This window comes from Neurospora hispaniola (genome assembly GCF_033458365.1).
Source record: "Neurospora hispaniola strain FGSC 10403 chromosome Unknown B0T23scaffold_1, whole genome shotgun sequence".
NCBI lineage: Eukaryota > Fungi > Ascomycota > Sordariomycetes > Sordariales > Sordariaceae > Neurospora > Neurospora hispaniola.
In genome coordinates, this window is record NW_026944406.1 from 1,261,441 (window position 1) to 1,276,372 (window position 14,932).

The window sequence follows — 14,932 nt, forward strand, 5'->3', positions numbered from 1 at the left end:
ATTTGAATAAATTAGTAAAGCTAAAGAAGTAGGAGAGGAAAGGTGGCCGAAGGCTGGCACGAATGGAAGTGCTTATATGCTTCGTTCTGCCAGCCTTGACCGCCTTGACAGGTCGTGCCTGTGAATGCGACCGGTTGTGCACCTGGGTCGCCAGGTGGTGGTGCGACCGGGCATGGCACCAGCCAGTGCCATGACACTTAAACTCTATTACTAATACTATTTAGGGTAAAAATTCTTCTAATATTAAAGAATTATTCAATACTCCAACTTCTAATAATAAATCTTCTCCCTCGGATAAAGAAACTAACACTATCGAAGGAAATTAATCACTTTAAATTAAAACTCTACCTAAAGAATATTAATAATTAATATTAATAATATTTAATACCTAAATTTCGATCTTTATAATTATTTTAGTAGAAGGTCCTCCTTTTTCATTAAATATAGCGTAATTCTTAATAAAATTATTATTACTACCCCTAATACTCTCGTTAATACTAGAACTAATATTTATATTATTATAAACCTCTCTTTCGCCCGGAAATTAAAGAAACTATTAAAATTACCTATATATAACGATTTTAACCCCGGATATATTACTCCCTATAAGAAATCTAAACCCGATTCTATTGAAATTACCTTTAAAAGATATATTAAAATCTAAAATTATAAAATCTTTAATTAATAAATTATTATCCTTCCCAATTTAAAGTACGATATAATTATTAGAAATATATAGCTAATTTAAAATAACGTCTTTATTAATTCGGCCCATTTATATTTATTATTCCCTTCTTCTTAGAAACCGGATTTCTCCTACGACCTTAAAATGAATAAAAGAGAGGATTCAAAGCCTATTAAATATCTAGATTTCTAGAAAAACGCGGAAGCCCGAAAATTCAAAATGCAAAAGGAAGACTAATACTAACGAAATAACCGGGATTACTACAAGGCCGTCCAATCTCAGATAGCTAAATTAGAGTATCCCGCGGATTCCGAACAAACAAACCCAACCCCTTCATAGCGTCCCCTCTCTATTCTACAATATTATCCTCTATACTCCCTATCTCTAAATGCGATTAAGCAGTATTTTAATCGTATAAATCAATAACTCTTCGAATAAACAAATAAAACGCTATTAAAATTAGACGAACTCCCTTAGGAAGCGCTACTATATAAAATTAAACCCGAACTAACCTAAAATCTATACCTATTGTATAACGCCTATAGTCGATACCGTTTGAAATATAATTAAGGATAGACTAAAAATTAACCCACCAATCTAGCTTTTATAAACGCGGACCCTTTTTATAAAATAGCCAAGAAAATATATATTGGTATAACTAACCTTTATAAATTAAATCAATTTATTAAAGAATAGCAAATTTCTAATATAACCTACTTAGAAATAAATAAAGTAGAATTAAGGTAGCGAATTCTAAAAGAAATCCCCAATTACTACTACAACTTCCTTAAAATCTTTAATAAAGTAAAATTAAACGCCCTACCCGACCTACAATCGGATATTGACTATTATATCCTTTTAAATAAGGGCGCCCGTCCGGAAGATCTAAATTATAATCTATTATATAAAATATCCTTCGAAGAATTAGAAATTTATAAGGACTATATTACTAAGAATTTAAATAAAGGATTTATCGAACCAAGTACGGCCCCCTAAGTAATACTAATCCTATTTACTCCGAAGGCAAATAGAAGCCTTTACTTCTATATAAATTACTAGAAATTGAATACCCTTTCTAAGAAGGACCGCTACCTATTATTATTTATCAAAAAAACCATTACCCGCTTCTCTAAAGCTAGAATCTTTATTAAAATTAATATTCGCTAAGCCTTCTACCGGATCTAGATATTCCCAAATAACAAAGACTTAATTACCTTCTATACTCACTATAATACTTATAAATATAAGGTTCTACCTTTTAGTTTAATAAATAAATTAGTAACGTTCTAATAATTTATTAATAAAATCTTAATAAAATACTTAAATAATTTCTATAGCGCCTACATCGACGATATCTTAATTTTCTTAGAGATAGCGGAAGAATATAAAATTTATATTAAAAAAGTACTAGAACAATTTCGCGATGCTAAACTCCAAACCGATATTAAAAAATATAAATTTCATATTACCTTAATAAAATTCTTTAGTTTTATTATTTCTATAAATAATATATCTATAAACCCCGAGAAAATTACTATAATTCGGAACTAGAAAAAACCTACTAATATAAAGGGAATCCAATCCTTTATCGGTTTCTGCAATTTCTATCGCAAATTCGTAAGGGAATTCGGCTAAGTAGCTTACCCTTTTACCCGGTTAATAAAAAAGGATACCCCTTTCGAATAGACTAAAGAATATTAAACCTCCTTCGATAAATTGAAAGAGTAATTATTAAAAATACTAATACTCGCCCACTTCTCCTATAATAAACTTATATAAATAAAAACTAACGCTTTAAATAGAATTTATACTAGTATCCTATTCTAATTATAATTAGAAGATAAGGATTGGTACCCTATAACCTTCTTCTCTAAAACTATACTCCCGGCGGAATTAAACTATATTATCTATAATAAGGAATTATTCGCTATTATAAAGGTACTAATAATGTAGCGGGTAGAATTAATTAGTATATACCTATTTATTATTATTACCAATTATTAAACCTTAGAGTATTTCTCTATAAAAAAACTATTTAATTCCTATTAAACCGGATAGGTAGAATTAATATTTTAATATACTTTTAAACTTATATACCAACCTAGAAAGGAGAATATAGCTACCAACGCCCTTTCTAAAAAGCTAAAGGACTTCTAAATTGTAAAGGATAAGAAAGAAGATTAACGTACCCTCCGACTTTTCTATTAAGAATAAGAAGGAATATATTCGTTCGCTAGAAATAAGGGAGATATATCGAGTAGTAATATTAATAACTTTATATCCGAATTATACCTTTTAAATAGTAATAAGGAACTACCCGTACTATTAAGTATAAATTTAGTCGACATTCTTTTAAAAGCCAACTACGAAGATCCTTCCTTATCCGTCTATTGAATTAAAGTAAAGGGAAGAAATACAGAATTTAACTTATTAAAAGATAGGTTACTATTAAAGAAGGAAAACTGTTTGGTAGTTCTAAAAAGAGATTTACACCGGGCGTTAATCCATAAAACTTATACTCAATTTATCACCGGGTACCCCGGTAGGAATAAAACCCGCCGCTTTATATTCTAATAATACTAATAGGTTAGAATATTTAACGATATTAACCGTTTTATTAATAATTATTAGATTTATAAAGTATCGAAGGTTCTCTAAAATAAAATACCTGGAAAACTATACTTATTCGGCGTTTCTAATTATATTTAACGCTATATTATAATTAATTTTAAAAGTATATTAAAGGATAAGTAAGGATATAATAATATAATAATTATAGTAGACTAACTATTTAAAGCCTTTTAGTATATCCCCTATAAAGATACTATTACTATTAAATAAACTGCCTACCTTTATTACTACGGACTTTAGCGAATTTATAATTACCTTAAAGAGGTTATAAATAATGGGGGTCCCTAATTTATATTAATTTTTACTGATAAAATATTTAAAATCCTCGGTATTAGGTAGAAACTATCCTCGTCCGGATATTCTTAAATAGTAGGTTAAGCGGAAATTATAAATTAATATATTAATTAATAGTTGTACCCCTTTATTAACTATAATTAAAATAATTAGTCTATTGTACTCCCTATTCTTAATGCTATTTAGGCCTCCCTATACTACGAAAGCATTGGTATATCCCCCTATAAAGTAATTATAGGGTTCCTTATATTACTATTTTTTTATTAGGACTATCGTACTATTATAATACCGGTTAAAGAGCAATACTTTCGCAAAGAAGTATAATAAACCTTACGGATTCTATATAATTTTTAAAAATCGGCGTATAACACTATAATTAAAGCCTAGGCGAAATGGGCGGATTAAACGAATAAACATTAGCGCAACCCTAATTTTAATATAAGTAATAAAATATTTATTATTAAAAAGTCCTAGTCAACCGATCGGCTAAATAATAAATTCAATTTTCTTCTTACCTACATCCTTTATAAAATTAAAATAATAAAAGGCCACTCTTATAAGCTCGAACTCCCGCCGGCTTAGCGCGGAGCAAAAGTTTACTATACTGACCGCCTCCGAAAGTATATAAATAACCCGCTACCGGGATAAATAAACGAAAATCCGGCGGGAGAATTAATTAGTAATTAAGAAAAATAGAAGGTTAAAGGTATTATAATCTATTAGTTAATTAATAGAAAGTTATATTATTAAGCGAATTAGAAGGGTTAGGACCCTAACCCTACGTAGTACCCCGCCCGAAATTTTAAAAATTCGCCCGACCTGCTCAAAGCCTTTTACAATATAAACCCGGATAAGTCTAGCCCGTTAAAGCGATTCCGAATTTAAAAGGGAGTACAAATAAAGGATTTAATATTAGATAATTATAATAATAATAATATACTAAAAGAAAGTAAAATAGAAGGTAGGCTATTAAAGAGGTTAAACCGTTTATACAAGTGAAGAAAGAAGACCTTAGTATAGATTAATAAATAACCGCCGTAAGTCGTTTTACAATAAAGTAAAGTAATTCGTAAAATTAGTTTAATAACGCAGTAGTAGGATTGAGGGCCTTAAAATTATACTATAGGCTACCCCGAGGGTATCCCTCCCTTACTTAGAAAGCGATCGCAAGACTATAGGTTCGAACCACACATTAGCTAAGATTTTTCCTTTTTTTTAGGATTCTGAGGGTAGAATCCTCTTCGAGGGGGGGGGTAATATTATAGCCCAGTTAGACGGGTTATACCGTAATGGAACTACTGTACTGGAATATACGGTCGGATATAGTGGCTAGGATTAATTGTAAATTAAATAAGGAAGAGTGGGCCGTAATAGACCTGGCTTGGGGAGTATATCTCCTACCGCCAGCTACGCGTACAACTCTTACCTTTTATTTTACTCTTTAGTTGTAAATTCTATGTTGAACGTCAACAACGTTGCAGCAGTGCCTCGCCCGTTACGTGCTCTCACACTCCGGTTACGTGTGCTAAGGATGCGGCTCATCCTCGCCTATATAGGATAAGCCGCCACGTATAAATTCCATAGTTTCCCTTCTTCCTTATACAATTACATAAGTTATATTCTACCCTATACGTTTAGTATCGCCTTGCCCCGTAATAACTACTACTAAAACCGGAGATAATATTAACCGGATTTATAATACTACTATTCAAAAGGGAGGGGGTACGACTATAACGGACATCCTTTACAATCAATTTATAATAACTCTTCTATTAGAAATTAATAATATTAAAATCTAAACCGTAGGGAAGATGACAAATATTAGTAGGTAAGTCGTCCCATTCCAAATATATATATATATAATTAATAAAATTGTTAATAATATAAACGAAGGACTCTAATTTCTAATTAAATGTAAGTTAGCTTCCCAATAATATAGTAATAGTTACCGCTTAGATAATATTTTAGGTCTTATAAAGGCCGGAGGGGATATCTAATATATATTTATTAGTAATATAAATATAAGTTATATTCTAAAAGTTAATAATTATAATATAAAAATTAAATAATAGTAAAGAAAGGAGGAATAGAAGGATAAAGAACCTACCGAACGCTAAAATATAATCAACTTCATTAATAATAATTATATAGAAAGTACTAGTAGAAGTAGGCTTATTACTAATCCTTAAGAAGGAAGTTAAATTTAAATTATAGTAAAGGTAAGGAATTTTACGAACAGTATTAATCGGGTTAGTATATAAATTGGAAGGATAGGGGAGGAAACTATATTAATTCTAAAGAATTATAAAATTAAAAGAAATTATGGAAGATATAGGCGAAGGCTATAGGCTTTGAATATATTGGAGACGTAGGGTTAAGGGACGGTTTAAGAGAGGAAACCTCTATATTAAAAGTTAAATCGATCGAACTAGGGTAATAATAATTAGAAAAAATTATTTTATATAAAGTTATAATAGGGAAGAAGGAAGAAGGGAATTAGGAAGGAGCGCCATAGAGAGGATTATATAAGAGAAGGAAAAAGTCCTTATATTATTATAAAGGGAAGTGAAACTATAGAATAGGAAGTAAAAGGCCGGGGCGGAAGTAATTATAAATAGAATAAGGAAGTAGGGAAGTAGAGAAATAGATAGGAAAATAGGATAGGGATGTAGGGAAAAGGCGGAAGAAAAAGTAGTAGATATTAAAACGGAGGAATAGTAAAGGAAGGTAGCGCTTTAAATCGCGATCTTATTCCTATTATTCTTATTATTCTAATATTAGGATAATATAATAGTAAGAGAGATAAAATAAATTCGCTATAACAATAAGTAAGAACCGTTCAAGTTATAAGCAAAGTAGGAGCGGTGTGAAGTTTACAACCGAAATGTAGTTAGGGGTTTTTATCCGGAGGCGCTTAACGCCGTACGGTTTTCCCCTCCAGGGAATTAGAGAAGGACCCTATGCCAATAAGGCACTATAGTTATATAGTACAGGGAACAAGATTATCATCATTATTAACTTACTAGTACTTTTAAAAACTTATATTAAATATTAATTACTATTCCTTCCATCCCTAATATTACCAGACTAATAACTCACGAGATAATATAATAACTAATAATAGCCTTACTTCTTTAAAACTTTAAACGAAGATAGGTAATTATATTGCGAGAATAGAGACTTTTCTCTCAATTTCCCAATTCCCGAGAACGGTTATTGATTAAAGGTATTCCGGGCGCCTTACCGTTTAGTTTAATTTTAACCCGCCTAAACAACCTATTATTATCTACTATTTAAATCCAATTCTAATAGGCTATTCCCCTTATAAACTCTCTAGAACCTTAAATAGAGATTGTAAATTATAATGAAAAGACATATAAAATTCCTATTAATTTTACTATTACTCTAATTAGGGTTATAGCGTAGGAATAGCCCCCCGACTATAAGAAAGGTTATTAAGAAATACCCGCTAATAGATATAGAGTAAATTAATTTTATAGATACTGCGAATACTAATACTATAGTATTTAATGAAATATATAAGCGAAAGAATTTATAATTATACCTTACAACCTACGCAGAATTTAAAAGGCTTGCAACCCTCTATAAAAATAAACCGGCTAATAACTTTATCGAATGAATAATAAAGAATATTTATATTGGGTAGGGATAATAATATAAAGCTAAATTTCCCGAATATTTCTATATGTTTATTAATATTTATATAAAAGATATAAAATCTAATAAATTACGAATTGTAATTATAGTTACTATTGAAATTCTTTCAGAGTATTTAAATAAAGATATAGCGGCCTATAAACTATTATAATTGAAGTGATGGAGGAGGATATATAGAAGTTCTACGAAAAAGTAAACCGGCTAACTAAAACCGACAAAGAGATTAAAGTTAAACTTCTATAAAAATATGAGAATAGGATTAAAATTTTTCGCAACTGGAACGCTAGGGAACTCCGCCCTTTATATACTTACAACCACAAAATCGAATTTACTTTAGAAGAACGGCCCCCTAGCGCCTATTACTGAATAATATCCCTAATAGAAACTTCTATTATTGAAAAATAAATTGATAACTAATTTTAGAAAGTGTTTATCCGGCCCTCTTAATTAATAGTAACTTTACTATTATTACTAATCAAAAGACCGGGGGGCGGAGTCCGTATTTATATTAATTATTATAATATTAATACTATAATTTTAAAGATTTATTATCCCCTGCTACTTATTAAAGAGATATTAAATGCAATTTACTATATTAAGGTCTTTATAACGTTCAATATTATTATAATATTCAATTATATCCGTATTTAAGAAGGCTACAAATAGCTTATTACCTTTATTATATATTCTAACCTTTACGAATCCCTCGTTTTACCTTTTAGTCTTTGGGGCGCTCTAGGCATTTTTTAGAATTATATTAATAATATATTGTACGATATTTTGGACATTTACGCTACTACTTATTTTTAAAATATTTAGTATATTCGAAAGTCGAAATTAAATATATAGCGTATGTAAAAAGAAATATTAAAATATATAATTTATATAAACCTCTAATTAAATATCGATAAATACGAATTCAATATTAAACGTACTAAATACCTTAGATTGATTATTATACCAAAAGGTATTAAAATGAATCCGGAGAAAGTAAAGGCCGTCGCTAAATAGGAAGTATCACAATTAAAGCGGTAATTCTAGTATTTCCTAAGTTTTGTAAATTTCTATAGGTATTTTATCGATTATTTCTCTATTATTATAGCCCCCTTATACAATTTAATCAAGAGATTAATTATATAGTCTTAGGGCGAAGTTTAGTAAATAGCCTTCGAGGAAATGAAAAAGGCGTTTACTACAGGGCTAATCGTTAAAATTTTCGATTAGTCGAGGCTAACGGTCGTAGAAACAGACGCTTTGAATTAAATATTAGGTAGTATACTATTTTAATATAGTAACGAAGGGGTCCTCTACCCGGTAGCCTACATCTCCTAAAAGTATTCAATAACCGAGTATAATTATAATATTTATAATAAAGAATTGCTAGTTATTATTAAAGTATTTGGGGAGTAGTCCCCGAAGTTCTAAAGCGTTTAGGACCGTTTTAAAATTCTAATAGATTATCGGGGTCTATAGATTTTTATAACGAATAAGAAGTTTACGCCCTAGTATATACGTTAGTTATATTTCCTTTCCTAATTTAATTTTATAATTAAATATCGGCCGGGCACTCTTTAAATATAACCTAATATATTTAGCAGGCAGCCGGAGGATATGCCTAATAATATAAATAATAACGGACTATTAATTAAAAATAAAACCCTCCTTAACCTATTCGTATTTATAAATTATATTATATCTTATAAATCTAGTACCGAGGAAATATTCTTTAATAAATTAGTCTAAATTAATTACCGCGGTTCCGTATTCCATTAGGACGTCGTCGCTACTATTAACGACTTAGGCTACCGTAAGTAGCCTAAAATCATCTAATATGAAATAAGAAAAATAATATTTGTTAAACATTACATTATTAATAGATAAGTATATAAATGCTTAACGGTTATTCTAAACCCTTCTAATACCGTTCTTTAATTATAATTAATCTAACGCTATTACAAATTCACGCCGGTAGGTTACTAGGGATAAAATAAAATATATACAATATTAAACAAGTTTTTCTATTAGTCAAGTATAAATAAGGCGGTATAGTTCTATTATAAAATATACTTATAATATATAAAAACGAAATATTCTCGCTTTTCCCCGGTAGGCCTTTCAAAACCATTACTAATACTTTTTATACTATAGAAAAATATTACTATAGATTACATTATACTTATGACCTTATATAAAAGGGGGGGCCGGGAGTTTCAGTATATTATAATTATCATTAATAAGCTAATTAAAATACGGTACTATATCCCGGTAGAAACGCTAATAATTAACGAATTTATTAAATGTTTTATAAATAAGGTTTTTACCCTTTACAGCCTACTTAATACCATTATATTAAATAGAGGCTCCTAATTCGTATTATAATCCTAGAGGGTATTGTCCGCGAAGTTGGGTATTATATTACGACCCTTCTTAGCTTTCTACTAATAAACTAATAAATAAACGGAATATATTAATATAGAGATAGAATATTACCTTCGTACTTATATAAATTAGGCCCAAAATAATTAAATTAATCAATTACATTCTATTAAATTAATAAGTAATAACGTAAAATCGGATATACTAGGCGTTTCCCCCTTCTTTACTAATTATAATTTTTGTTTACAAATAGGCTTCGAATTAATATAACCCTACCCCCCCCGGCCTTTCAGACTTATAATATATAGAGTATTTTAAGGCTAGTAAAATTGCTAAACAATTTAAGAAATCCTTAATAAAGTTATAGTAATAGTAAAATGTATATAGGCGTACTACGAAGAAAATACTAATAATTATCGCTCCAACGTTTTATAGTACTATCCCGGAAATAAAGTATTCTTTAATACTATAAACCTCGCTACCGGCCGCCCTAAAATAAAGTTGTTGCCCTTATAGGAAGGGCCTTTCGAAATAATTATAATTAATAATTACTAAATTATATTCTACCTACTATTAAATATAAAGTACAGGTATATTTTCCATATGAATATAATATACTTATAGATAGAAGTAAATATACTAGAATAAAATAATATATAGGACGTTCGGGCTAATTAGGGGAAGGTAACAAAATATATAAATAATACTAAAGATATTATTAAGTAGTCCTTCGAAGGAATTAATACTTATTATTTTGAGAATAGTAAATAGGAGTACTACGTCCTTTAAGGTAAACCTTACGTACTAATTTGGGAGCCGGTTAATAATATAGAGTATTATATTAATATCCTCTATAAGTTTTATATTAATAACCCGGAATCCTCCATCTTTTTATAATAGACTATTATAAAAAAGAGGTATAAACGCGCCACCTATATTCCAAATAAAGCTTATAATAATATAGGACTAGAACTATTAATAATGATATTAACTGTAAGATAATTACTTTAATATATAATACCGGCCGCGGATACCTTTAAAAAAGTTATAAGCCTAGTAATAGAGGGCTTCGAATCTTTAAAGGAAGAGGATTAGTAATTTTTCTTCCATATATTTTAGCGCCCGGGGGTATTTTAAGCCCGGGGTAATATAATAGGGCTAACCTATAATTATTATCTAATTATAGTATTACTACAACTATAATTACTAGTTAATATACACTCTCCAAGTAATTAATCCGTTTAACTTTACTACCGTTATAACGGCTATTAGGCCTACGCAGGCCCCCTAATTGGCTACACACTCCCGGAGGCTCCGGTTACGTATATTAAGGATGCGGTTCATCTTCGCCTATATAGCATGAGCCGCTACGTATAGATTCTATAATTTTTCTTGGTCCTTATACAATTAAACAAGTTATATTCTACCCTATATGTTTAGTATTGCCTTGCCCCGTGACAAGTTAGGTACACGGGCCGGTCAGCTATTGACAGCCGTCTTAGCGCCTAAATACACTGCGTACTATTGGGTACATCCTTTGGATACGGCGTCCAGGCTACATTTCTAGTCTTGGCATTTCTAGTACCTTCAATACCTACCGCATTTCGTGTATTTAGCTGGAAGTTCTATGCTAGTAAGGCACAGACTTCCCTCTTCCTCCTTGTTGGCTATTTTAAGCTCTTTTTAAGGCCTACCTGCGTGTTTACCTTGTAGATTCCTTATACTTTATTATTAAAGAGTATATTAAGTACTTTTCATTATTTTAATGGGTCGTTAGATATTATTCTAGTTATTTTCTCTTCTTTATAAGTAAAGTATAATTATATAAGGAATAGGGAGAAGGTCGAGGTAGATCCGTCCACTTCAGTTATTGTATATTTTTGTATTTAGTATTAAGAGTAGTAATAGGGGCGGCTTTAAGGTAGTACTAATAATAATACTAGAAGTAGTAGTAGCTATTTGAGTGGTTATTTGAGCGGGCGTTTGGAGGTTGCTTTATATTCCTTAGATAGTAAGCGGTATACTAACGGCGGCTCTAACGGTATCGGCGAACGCTATACTTATAAATATACTTCTAATAAAGTTGTTCTTCTCTATTTATTAGGCATCTACCTATCGCGCTGCTTCTTCTTTTACGTTTAGTATAGTGTATTACTACCCTTACTATTATAGTAGTAGTATAATAATAATCTTGTTCCCTATACTATATAACTATAGTGCCTTTTTGGCATGGGGTCCTTCTCCAGTTCCCTGGAGGGGAAAACCGTACGGCGTTAAGCGCCGCCGGATAAAAACCCCCAACTATATCTTAATCGTAAATTTTACGCTGCTTCTACTTTACTTATAGCTATAACGGTTCTTACTTACCGCTATAGCAAATTAATTTCGTTTTTCCTACTATTACGTTATCTTAATACTAGAATAATAAGAATAATAGGAATAGGATTTAAATTTAGAATACTACTTCCCTTTACTATCTTTCCATTCTAATATCCATTGCCCTTTCCTCCGCCTTTTCCCTACTACCCTATCCTATCTTCTTATTTATTATTCTACTTCTTCGCTTCTTTATTTTATTTACAATTACCTCCGCCCTAGCCTTTTATTTTCTACCCTATAATTCTACCTCTATTTATAATAATATAAAAAATTTTTCCTTCCTTTACATAATCCTCCCTATAGCGCCCCTTCCTAACTCCTATCTTCCTTCTTCCCTATTATAATTCTTACCTAAAATAACTTCCTCTAACTGTTATTGCCCTAACCCGATTAATTTAATTTCCAATATAGAAGTCTTTTCCTTTAAACTATCCTTCAACCTTACGTTCCTAGCGTGCCTAAAGCCCGCGGCCCTCGCCTACTTCCTTCGTAGTCTTCTTAACTTTATAATTCCTTAGAATCGGTATAATTTCTTCCCTATCCTTCTAATTTATACGTTAATTTGATTAATATTATTCGTAAAATTCCTTACTTATACTATACTTTAGATTTAGCTATTTACCCGAAGACCGGTAATAAATTTACTTTTATTAATACTTTTTATATAATTATTATTAGTAAAGTTTATTATATTTCGGCGTTTAGTAGGTTCTTTATCCTCCTATTCCTTTCCTTATCATTATTTAATTCCTATATTATAATTTCCAATACTTAAAATACAATTTATATCTATACTACTAATAAATATATATTGGACGCTCCTATTAATTTTTATAACGCCTATAATATTATTTAGACGGTAATTGTTATTATATTATCGGGTAATTAATTTAATTTCAATTAGAAATTTAAATCCTTCATTTATATTATTAATAATTTTACCGATTATATATATATACACCTAAAATATAACAATTTCCCTATTAATATTTATATTTTTTTCTACCCTTTATATTTTAATATTACTAACCTCTTATTAAAGGGTTATTATAAATTAATTATAAGGAATATCTATTATAACTATACCCCCTCCTTCTTTAGTAATAATATTATAAATCCAATTTAGATTATTTCTAACTCTAATAGTATTATTATTACTTTTATACGTATTATATCCGGTAATAGTATTATTACTACTTTTATTTATATAGTTTTTAGTATTAATAGTAGTAAATCTACTCTTAGTAGTCCGATAGCCGTCGATACCCCCGGTCGCTACGCCCTAAACGAAGATTGGGTTTAATAGCGCTATAAGGTTATTACGAACCAAGTCCGTATAATAATATTATTCGAATAGTTCTTTAAATATAATTAAACGTTTTATTAAATAGTATTTTAGTTTTTACTATAATTATAATTTAAATAATATCTATAGTTAGTATAATTATCCCCTCTTTATTCCTATATTTTATTATTTTAATATTACTAATATTTTATTTTTTTCTTAGGAATATTTTACAAATTCTTTACACTACTCCTCTTCTAATTCGATTATTAAACAATATTCTTTTAATTTTCTTAATTTTAATATTTAAGAAAGAATCCTCTTAATTTTATTTCCGTTATTTAAATATTCTTAGAATTCTTCCTTTATAAGTAGCTAATTTTCGGAATGCGATTAAAAGAGAGTATTTACATTAAAGTAATTTAGAATTATATAAGTAAAAGTCTCCTTTTTAAGCTTATATATATAGATAAGTATTAGAACGTCCGGTATTTTCCTCTAGTAGAGGAAAGTCCGAAGGCCAATAATTTGTATCCTAATTTAAATTAGGAGGCAGTTTTTTATTTTAATGAATAAGTATAATTTATTATTTTCGTCCTCCAACGTCTATTACTTCCCTTCCTTTTTTTTATATCAATTATATATTATTAAATAGTTTTTTTATTAAATTTAGGGGTAAGGTTGGTAATAGTAAATTTATATTGCTAATTTAATTTAATTATTGCTATTATTAAATAGTAGTTATAGTACAATATATATTTTTAATTTGTTACATCCTCTAATTATTCCTTTCGGTTGGCAGTTATCGGTTCTAGGATTTACAATAGTAGTAGTTAGGTCCTTAATTCCGAAGGGGGATTAGTTATTATTATTAATAATTCTTCCGTTAGTACTTACGGTTTAGCTTACTAAACTTTAACTATATTATTTTTTAATTTATTAACGGATAGTTAATCCTTAGCCTATTAGGTTTAAATATAATTGAGACGCCTATGCATTTAGAGCTCGAGCGTTGTCGTGGGCCGAAAGGTGACATGGAAGAATCCCCGCACCAAAGGTCGCGTGGTCTATGGGCCTACCCAACGCCGCAAGCGAGGAAGGCGCGGCGTATCTATCTATAATAGGCCAGAATGCAAAAAAAATGGTCACTCTGTGATCCGTGCGTTCTGTCTTGGCAGTCCTAAAAAGGAAAACTTGGCGCCAAGCAGGACACGGTTTGAATAGCAGAGCGAAAAAGCCACTTTTTCCTTTGCAACGAAGATTCCTCCTCCATTATCGCGTGCATCGAAATGCATATAGTGTCAAAATGACGAGAAAGAAAAGGCGGTCATTTTGGTACCGGTTGTATTGTGGTGCACGCGATGGTTGTTGAGGAAAATGTAAAAGAAGTTAAAAATGAGGATTTTGGTTGCGACCGTAGCTTAAAAATAACCAAGTCCCAGAAATGACCAAGTCCTAGAAATGATTAATGATTTGGGGTGGTATATGGGAATATATATATTGGTTTTCAGTAGTGATTTTTTTCAAAAATTTTCAAAGTATACAGGATCAGGGAAGTACTTTCTAGATTGAGCAAACCTGGACAGTTAGTGTGGAAAAAGAAT

The 14,932-nt window shown here is 30.0% G+C and overlaps 1 protein-coding gene across 1 annotated transcript; it reads right to left on the reverse strand.

The window, feature by feature from the left end:
* Positions 1–14,473: 14,473 nt before the first annotated feature.
* On the reverse strand, positions 14,474–14,629 carry B0T23DRAFT_307325 (uncharacterized protein; the record flags this gene model as incomplete). The annotated part of the gene is made up of 1 exon (XM_062834414.1): positions 14,474–14,629. A coding segment is annotated over one exon (156 nt), but the record flags the coding sequence as incomplete, so codon positions are not given.
* Between the last annotated feature and the right edge of the window lie 303 nt (positions 14,630–14,932).